General features: G+C 45.7%; 1 protein-coding gene across 1 annotated transcript; it reads left to right on the top strand.

The window, feature by feature from the left end:
- Positions 1-2,900: 2,900 nt before the first annotated feature.
- Positions 2,901-3,999, top strand: LOC108285922 (aldo-keto reductase family 1 member B1-like). Its single transcript, XM_037729588.1, is given in 1 exon segment — positions 2,901-3,999. A coding segment is annotated over 1 exon segment (1,041 nt). The 5' UTR covers positions 2,901-2,958.
- Positions 4,000-10,043: the final 6,044 nt, after the last annotated feature.

The following is a 10,043-nucleotide window of genomic DNA, read 5'->3' as shown; positions in this document are numbered from 1 at the left end:
TAAATGCAGTGGAAAGTAGCATTTTAAATTTTTTTTAATGGAGGAAAGGCCCACAAAGCAAAAGTGTCCAGAGCCCACAAAAATCTCTGAAGAAAGGACCTCTCTGGTAGTTGCCAAAGGGAGCAGGTGACACTGTTGTGAAGCCCGCAGGACGATTCCTGTGTGAAGTAGGGAGTAAGAACATGACAGCATCCTGATAATCACGAAAAGGTTTTTGCTGGCTGTTGGGTGTGCGTGTTTTTTTAATTTTTAATTTGGTACATGTGCAGGTTTGTTACATTGGTATGTTGCGTAATGCTTCTAATAATCCCTTCGCCAAAGTAGTGAACGTGGTACCAGATAGGCAGTTTTTCAACCTTTACCCGCACCCCCCACCCCTCACCCCCACCCCATCGCCCACACCTTCTGCCTTTTGGAATCCCCTGGGTCTGTTGTTCCCATCTTTGTGTCCAAATCGTGGAAAATTTTAAGCAGAGTGATTAACGCCATCAGATCTGGATACTTTCAAAGGTAATCCCCATGGCTGACCGCTGTGGCTCACACCTGTAATCCCAGCACTCTGGGAGGCTGAGGTGGGAGGATTGCCTGAGGCAAGAGTTTGAAACCAACCTGGGCAACATAGAGAGACATCCCCATCCCCTCAGCCAGGTATGGTGATGCATGCCTGCAGTCCTAGCAGCTCGGGAGGCTGAGGCAGGAAGATTGCTTCAGCCCAAGAGCTTGAGGTTACAGTAAGCGATGGTCGTGCCATTTCAGCCTGTGTGACAAAGTAAGACCCTGTCTATAAACAAAAAAAAGAAAGGTAATGCCCATGTCAGTAAGGAAAGGGTATTAAAGAGCTCCAGAATGTTGATAATAGTGAGCATTTATGGTGGGCTTATCAGGGAATATGTTTATTCAACAAATGTTTATTGAATGTCCCCTAAGTGCTGGACTCTGTGCTGCTCCTTGGAGCTCAGTGGTGAACAAATTGGACCTGATCCTTGCCCTGGTAGAGCCTGCATTCTACTCATTCTACTGAAGGAGCTGAAAGGGGGGCCAGGGGGAAACAAATAAAATAAGGACAGAGGTGATCAGTGCTAGTCTTCTGTGATAATAGGAGAGACCCTTCTTGGGGAGATCAGAGATGGCCGCTGAGAAACTTACATTTGAACTGAGAGTCATGTGATGAAAGGGCCAAGCAAGCTAAGACCCAGGCGAGAGCATTTCCAGAGAGCAGAACTGCCAGGGCAAAGGCCAGCCATGTGTTCTTGGAACAGAGAGGCTGCTGAGACTGGCACCGGGCAGGCCAAGGAGAAAGGTAGATGAGGTAGGCAGGGCAGACAGGGCCAGATCTCAGGAGGGAGTTAGGTCTGTGTTAACTGAGGGCCATCTTTAAGGATTGAATGTAATAAGGTATGCCAAGCACTGAGCAGAGAGCTTGCACATGGTAGGTGCTCAGCCAATATCCCATGCATCATTATGAGGAGGATGAAACGTTTGGATTTTTTTGTTTGTTTGCTTGCTCTGAGCATGTGAAGGGACACATCTGAGTTTTCAAAGCCATATCTCCTAGCTGAGGAGACCCTACGGAAGGGAGTGAGAAGGGGAGATGGTAAATTAAGAGGTATGAACAGGAGGCTGAGGAGCAGCTGCAGCTAGCTACTGTGAAGTTGGAGTCAAGTCCAGAGGATAAAACAGCCTTGCAAGTGGGAGTTGGGGGCAAGGAGCAGGGGCAGGGAAGATGCTGCTGTAACTCCCAGCTTGTGTGCCTGCAGATGACCCACGGCTGAAACCGGGAACCCAAGAGGAGGGCAGGTTTCCGCAAGGGATGATAATGAGTTCAGATTGGGTGTGCTGAATTAGAGGTGCCAACAGGACACCCATGTGGAGATGTCTTGCAGGTGGTTGGAGGTGGAAGTCTGCAGCTCCGATTCAATGGATCAAGCTCTAGCTTCTATTCAGAAGATTAAAGTGTATTAAGTTAATGAGTACCCCTGCTGTTGGCTTGTTTCAGGGTTCATTTTCACTTGCTTTCTCAAAATGTTGGAAAGAATAGATGGCTGTTAAACTCCTACTACCTCTCCTCTTAGATTTTTTAAAAAATAGTGCCTGAATTGAAAGCAGACAAATTAATGTATGTATAACTAATTGTGCCTACAGAATTGGGGATTATTTAAGTCACTTCTCCTTCAACTGAAAGGTTGGGTAATCCATTTAATAATAAATGGATTAACAAGCAACTTGTAATGAAAGCATTACATTCAGTCTATAAGTTGCAATGATTTGAAAGTAATTGGGTCTACAAGCCTTGCCTCCTGAGATATTGTGAATCTGTTTTTTTTTTTTTTTCAGTCTTTTCTAGATTGTCCAAATTAGCTTGCATTGCTTAAAATAAATACTCCTAAAGTCATTTAATATATTTTCCTGTTTAAGAATTCTCAGCCGGGTGCAGTGGCTCACGCCTATAATCCCAGCACTTTGGGAGGCTGAGGCGGGTGGATCACTTGAGGTCAGGAGTTTAAGACTAGCCTAGCCAACATGGTGAAATCCCATCTCTTCTAAAAATACAAAAATTAACTGGGTGTGGTGGTGAGCATCTGTAGTCCCAGCTACTTGGGAGGCTGAGGCAGGAGAAATGCTTGAACTCGGGAGGCAGAGGTTGCAGTGAAGCAATCACACCACTGCATTCCAGCCTGGGCGACACAGCAAAACTCTCTCAAAAAAAAAAAAAAAAAAAAAAGACGAAGAATTATTCTGATGGAGAATTTTTATGAAAATTCAAAGTTGGTTTCACTGAATTCATTGAAGAAATACTTACTGAGTACCTACAAGGTGTCACGTGCTGGGGTATAGCTGAATCAGAGACACAGTTCATCTGGTGCTAATGGCAGAAAAAGAGAAAAGAGAAACTGTCTCCAACGATCTAAAAACAAATGCTGTAAGGTTCCAGGCGGGGGTCTGGGGAGCGCAGCAGCAATGGCCAGCCACCTCGTGCTCAACAACAGCGCCAAGATGCCCATCCTCGGGCTGGGCACCTGGAAGTCCCCTTCAGGCCAGGTGACTGAGGCTGTGAAGGTGGCCATCGATGTTGGGTACCGCCACATCGACTGTGCCCACGTGTACCACATTGAGAATGAGGTGGGGGTAGCCATTCAGGAGAAGCTCAGGGAGCAGGTGGTGAAGCGTGAGGAGCTCTTCATCATCAGCAAGCTGTGGTGCACATACCATGAGAAGGGCCCGGTGAAAGGAGCCTGCCTGAAGACTCTCAGAGACCTGAAGCTGGACTGCCTGGACCTCTAACTTATTCACTGGCCAACTGGCTTTAAGCCTGGGAAGGAATTTTTCCCATTGGATGAGTTGGGCAACGTGATTCCCAGTGACACCAACATTCTGGACACGTGGGCGGCCATGGAAGAGCTGGTGGATGAAGGGCTGGTGGATGAAGAGCTGGTGGATGAAGGGCTGGTGGATGAAGAGCTGGTGGATGAAGAGCTGGTGGATGAAGAGCTGGTGGATGAAGGGCTGGTGAAAGCTATTGGCATCTCCAACTTCAACCATCTCCAGGTGGAGAGGATCTTAAATAAACCTGGCTTAAAGTATAAGCCTGCAGTTAACCAGATTGAATGCCACCCGTGCCTCACTCAGGAGAAGTTAATCCAGTACTGCCAGTCCAAAGGCAACATGGTGACCGCCTACAGCCCCCTTGGCTCTCCCGACAGGCCCTGCGCCAAGCCTGAGGCCCCTTCCCTCCTGGAGGATCCCAGGATCAAGGCGATCGCAGACAAGCACAATAAAACTACAGCCCAGGTGCTGATCGAGTTCCCCATGCAGAGGAACTTGGTGGTGATCCCCAAGTCTGTGACACCAGAGCGCATTGCTGAGACCTTTAAGGTCTTTGACTTTGAACTGAGCAGCCAGGATATGACCACCTTACTTGGCTACAACAGGAACTGGAGAGTCTGTGCCTTGGTGAGCTGTACCTCCCACAAGGATTACCCCTTCCATGAAGAGTTTTGAAGGTATGGATGCCTGCTCATCCCTAAGTGACCTATACCTCTGTTTCCTGCCTCATTTTTTTCCTTGCAAATGTAGTATAGCCTGTGTCATTCAGCAGCGGGACAGCAACTTATAGAGTGACCAGCGAGAGCATGTCTGGCTTGATGTCGGATCTGACGAGGCCTGTCAGTAGAGTAGAAGTCTCTTCTAGTTTGCTTTGCCCTTCTTTTTGCCCCACTGGGGAAAGTGCAACCTGAATACCCTTTTCTGACCAAAGAGAAGTCAAATCTGCCAGGTCAAAATGGTACCACTAACAACTGAGTTTTGACCGCTTGGAACCGTAACCCTCTCAGCAAGACTCCTCTTTGCCTCAAATAAAAAGTGCTTTTGTGAGTTTGGAAAAAAAAAAAAAATGCAATGACTTCTGAAGGAGGTCAAGGAAGTCCTTTACAGGGAAAGTACGTTTACATTTTTAAAAATTATTATTAGAAACGGGGTCTCGCTATGTTGCCCAGGCTGGAGTGCAGTGGTTATTCACAGGCGCCATCCCACTACTGATCAGCACAGGAGTTTTGACCTGCTCCGTTTCTGACCTGGGCCGGTTCACCCCTCCGTAGGCAATCTGGTGGTCCCCTGGGACCATATTGATGCCAAACTTAGTGCGGACACCCAACGGCACAGCGCACTACAGTGCAGAGCCCCTGGGCTCAAGCGATCCTCCCACCTCAGCCTCCTGAGTAGCTGGGACTAGAGGAAGTTATGTTTAAGCTGAGACTCATGACTTGAATCTGGAGAACAAAGAGAATAGGGTACAGTGGAGAAAATAAGAAATGACAGTAAAGAAAATGGCTGCAGCACAGACATCAAAAGGAGAGAGAGCGTTAAGTGGGACAGAGAGAGAGGCCGGGCCAGAGAGAGTAAGGGAGAGAGAGAGGGGGGTCAGGGTTGAGGGGGGGAAGAGAGAGAGAGAGAGAACGGGAGGGGGGGGCATGCCAGAGAGCGAGAAAGGGAGAGAGAAATGGAGGCCGAGCCAAAGAGAGAGAAAGAGAGAGCAAAGGAAAGGAGAGGGCAGGCCAGAGAGAGAGAGAGAGAGAGGCCAGGCCAGAGAGGTAGGCAGGAGCCAGATGGCCAGAAACATGCAGAGTTTGGACTCTAAATCTCAGAGTAATGGGTAGCCATAGAAGGATTTTAAACACAAGAGTGGCATGGTCAGATGAGTTTGCAGCTCTTTCAGGCTGCCCTATGGAGAAAGAATCTGAGGGGAGCAAAGTAGAGCTTGGGAGACCAGCTGGGATGCCACTGATGAGACATCCAGGTGAGACTTGATGGTAACTGAGATGAACACATTTGGACGAGGCTTAGAAAGCCAGCTCGATTGCCGTTTGAAAGGCCTTACCTGATGAGTGTATAATGAACACCCCAATCCTTAAATCTTTCATCTTCTATTCATCTTTCAACCCACTCCTGTCTTCTGTCTCTTTCAGGCCACTGCCATCATTTCCTCCATAGCCAAAGAGCACTTCTCTGTCTTCGTTCTATGTGATCTCTCAGCAGTTATTGACATCAGTGGTAGCTCTGGCCCTTTCGAAATGCAGAGCTCTCCCTCCCCTGTGTCTGTAGCACAGTACTCTCCTGGCTTCCCTTCCACCCTGTCACCTGTTTCTTCTTGGACTTCCTTCCTGTTGTCCCTCTGCTTGTTCTGTAGCTATTGCAGTTCCTCAGGACTCAGACCTGGATCTCTTCTCTACTTCCACTCTCTTTCTAAAGGATCTTATGCAGCCCACATCTTTAAAACCATCTGTGTGCTGAGAATTCTTACATTTTTCTCCAGCTCTCATGTCTTCCCTGATTTCCAGACTTGTGTCTTTAACTGATCTAACTGCCCCTTAACCTCATCTTTGGGTATTCCGTGGGCATCTCAAGCATCTTGATGAGCAACACAAATGTCATCTTTTTCTTCTGTTTTCTCCTTTCAGGACCTGGGGCCACCAGGTCCTTAGTTACCAACACCAGACACCTGGAAATCATTAATAACTTCTGTCCCCCATGACTCCCATTCAGCCCAAGGCAAATTCTGCATCAGATCCACTTGAAAAATCTACTTCAAATCTACCCGCTTGCTCCATCATTATGCCACTGTCTTAGTTCAGGCTCTTACCAGCTCTCACCTGGGTGGCCACAATAGCCACAGACTGATCTGACTCATCTTTCTATTCTCTATTACAGTTCATTCTCCAAACAGCAGTGTGATGGTTTACAAAATAGATCCACAATTTTTTGAATACTCTTCTCTTAAGAGGTGGAGCTAATGTCCTCCCTCTTGAGTGTGGGCTGCACTTAGTGATTCAATTCTAATGAATAGAATAAGGCAGTGACAGTGGACCAGGTCATAAAAAGACGCTTTATGGGCCAGGTCATAAAAAGATACTGGGACTTTCATTTTGGCCACACTCGCTCAGATCACTCGCTTTGGAGGAAGCCAGGTGTCACATTGTGAGAAGCCCGTTGGAGAAGCCCATGGTGAGGAACTGAAGCCGCCTACAGCAGCTAAGTAAGTGGGCTTGGATGTGGATTCTCCAGTTTCAGTCAGGTACCAGCTGACATACTGCTTACAACTTCATGAGAGACCCTGAGTCAGAGCCAGTCAGCTAAACTGCTTCCCAATTTTCTGCAGAAACTATGACATAATAAATGTATGTTGTAAGTAAATCAATTTGGGGTAATTTTTTCTGTGCAGCAATAATGAACTAATATGAGCATCTAAAGCAGTCTTTTAAAACACAAGCCAGATTATGTTCCTCCTCTGCTTAATACAACTCAGTGGCTTCTCATTTCATCAAAAAAAAAAAAAAAAAAACCATTTTCTCATGTCTGACATGACAACAGAGTAAGGTCAACAAATCCTGCCCCTTAAATGCCACAGTGATACTGGACAAAACTGTCAAAAATAACTGTTGCAGGCCTCTGGAAATAATAGACCAAAGGCATACAGCAAATGGAGAAGCATTTATTAATTAAAATTACTAAACTTTAAGTAAGAACACTATGAGTCTGTGACATTTTGGCCTGTGTACTTACTTATTCTTGAAAGCAACAAGGGAAATGTGATTAATGACTTGACTGCTCATCAGAAAAAAATGGAGGCCAAAGGCAGTGCAAGGACATATTCAAAATGCTAGAATAAAGCAAACTGACAACCAACAATTTTATATCCAGCAAATATCAAAAAAGGTAAAATAAATACATTCCCAGATAAAGATGGAAAGAATCTGTTGAAAATGACCTGATATTAAATAAAAAGAAATACTAAAGGAAATTTTTCAAGCTGAAAGTAACACTAGATAGTAACTTCAGTTCACAAAAAGAGATGAAGAATATCGGAAATGGTAAATATTAAAGTCTATAAAGAGACTCCAGTTCTCTTGAATTTTAAAAATATCTAATATTAAATAAAGTAATCATCATAACACTGTACTATTGTATTTATAATAGCAAAAGGATGAGGATGAAGGGCAGTGAGATATAGTGGAGTGAGGTTTCTTTTTTTTTTTTCTTTTGAGACGGAGTTTTGCTTTTTTGCCCAAGCTGGAGTGAAGTGGCATGATCTCGGCTCACTGCAACCTCTGCCCCACTGAGTTCAAGCGATTCTCCTGCCTCAGACTCCCGAATAGTTGGGATTATAGGTGCCCACCATCACACCCGGCTAATTTTTCTATTTTCAGTAGAAATGGGGTTTCACCATGTTGGCCAGGCTGCTCTCGAACTCCTGACCTGAGGTGAGCCACCCACCTCAGCCTCCCAAGGTGCTGGGATTACAGGCATAAGGCACCGCACCCAGCTGAGGTTTCTATATTTTACTGAAATTAAGTAAATTTGACAGACTGTGTTAAATTAAGATGTGCACTATAATCCCTAGAACAATCACTAATGAAGAAACTAAAATAAATAAAGTAAAAAATAAAATCAACACATTTAACATAAAATAAGGCAGTAAAGCAGACCAGAAGAGACAGGAGACAGATATAAAACAAATAGCAAAATGGCAGCATACATCCAAGCATATCTGGAATTTTATTAAATGTGAAGAGACTAAATATCTCAAAAGACAGAGGTAGTCATAGTGGATGAGAAAGCAAGACCCCACCCATCTGCTGTCTAAAATAGAAACACCATAGATTTAAAGACACAAATAGATGGGAAGCAAAAGGATGGAAAAAATTTATGCCATGCAAACAGTAACCATAAGAGAATTGAAGTTTCTTTCTTTTTTCTTTTTTTTTTTTTTTTGAGATGGGGTCTCACTCTATCACCAGGCTGGAGTGCAGTGGCACAATCTCAGCTCACTGCAACCTCTGCCTCCCAGGTTCAAGCGATTCTCCTGCCTCAGCCTTCCGAGTAGCTGGGACTACAAGTGCCTGCCACCATACCCGGCTAAATTTTTGTATTTTAGTAGAGACGGGGTTTCATCATATTAGCCAGGATGGTCTTGATCTCCTGACCTCGTGATCTACCTGCCTCTGCCTCCCAAAGTGCTGGGATTACACCCTGCCCGACAAGAGTTGAAGTTTCTATATTAATATCAGAGAAAATAGAATTTAAGACTTTGTTTACTTATTATTATACTTATTTAGAGATGGAGTCTTGCTCTGTTGCCCAGGCTAGAATGCAGTGGTGGTACCATCATAGCTCATTGCAACCTTCAACTCCCGGACTCAAATGATCCTCTTGTCTCAGTCTCCTGAATAGGTGGGACTACAGGCGCATGTCACTACACCTAGTGAAAATCACTATATTTTTGAGAAGCTTTGCTGCCTTGAAGACAAATTTGCAGTATCACTTGGGGAACATCTGAATGAAGCTGTCCCTGAACTGTGAAGCTGCTACCAGAGTGGAGAGCAGAGCAAATCCCTCACCAGTGGCTGGGAGCAGCGTGGCTGGGGAAAACAACATCAGGTAGTCATTTTGAAGTGACCCCAGGGGCAGGAGGGAGGAACAGGAAAGGAAGAAAGCCAATACAAAGGTGCTGTGCTGAGGCAGTTACGACTGGTGGCCATATTCTTGCAGGACCTTTGGAGGAACCATTGAAAATATGCCTCAAAATTGCTCACTGAAGGACAGGGGGACACATTTACCTACCCCTGGCTTTTGTTCTCTATTGGTAAAGGATTGCCCTAGGGGCATTGTCCTCCCCACTCTGCCAGGTTGCCCAAGTGCAAATGTCTTGCAGATTTCCGCAATTGTCACATATCACAGTGTGCTAGGAGTCCTGGGACAGGAAAGAAAAAGTAAGAGGTGCGGCGGATACAGGAGCAGCCAAGTCTCACTTGAGCAAAGTTAGTGGCTATAGTAGTGCCTGGAGTGAAAGGTGAGCCAAGAACAGGTGAACTGGTGACATGAGGTGTCCAATTCATCAGCTTTGGAGCATATAAGGGTGCCAGACTGTTATTTTCATTCATTCATTTTTGAGACAGATTCTCACTCTCACCCAGGCTGAGTGCAGTGGTGTGATCATGGCTCACAGCATCCTTGATCTCCCAGGCTCAAGCAATCCTTATACCTCTGCACCCACAAGTAGCTGGAGCTACAGGCATGTACCACCATGCCTGGCTATTTTTTGTAGATATGGGGTTTTGGCATGTTGCCCAGACTGGTCTCAAACTCCTGGACACAAGTGATTCTCCTGCCTCAGCCTTCCAAAGTGGTGGGAATACAGGCATGAGCCTGGCTTCAAACTGTCATCCTGAAATTGAGAGCTAAAAAGAAAAGAATCCCACTTCTCTTGTCCAAGTCATCCCATACTTTAAGGCAACCAAGACTAGGTGCAGTGGCTCACATCTGTAATCCCAACACTTTGGGAAGCCGTGGCGGCCGGATCACGAGGTCAGAAGATTGAGACCATCTTGGCCAATATGGTGAAACCTGTCTCTACTAAAAATACAAAAAAATTAGCCAGGCGCGGTGGCACACACCTGTAGTCCCAGCTACTCAGGAGGCTGAGGCAGGAGAATCACTTGAACCTGGGAGGTGGAGGTTGCAATGAGCTGAGAACACGCCACTGCACTCCA

Source organism: Cebus imitator, unplaced genomic scaffold (assembly GCF_001604975.1).
Source record: "Cebus imitator isolate Cc_AM_T3 unplaced genomic scaffold, Cebus_imitator-1.0 Scaffold311, whole genome shotgun sequence".
NCBI lineage: Eukaryota > Metazoa > Chordata > Mammalia > Primates > Cebidae > Cebus > Cebus imitator.
This window is presented reverse-complemented; position numbering and strand designations above follow the sequence as displayed.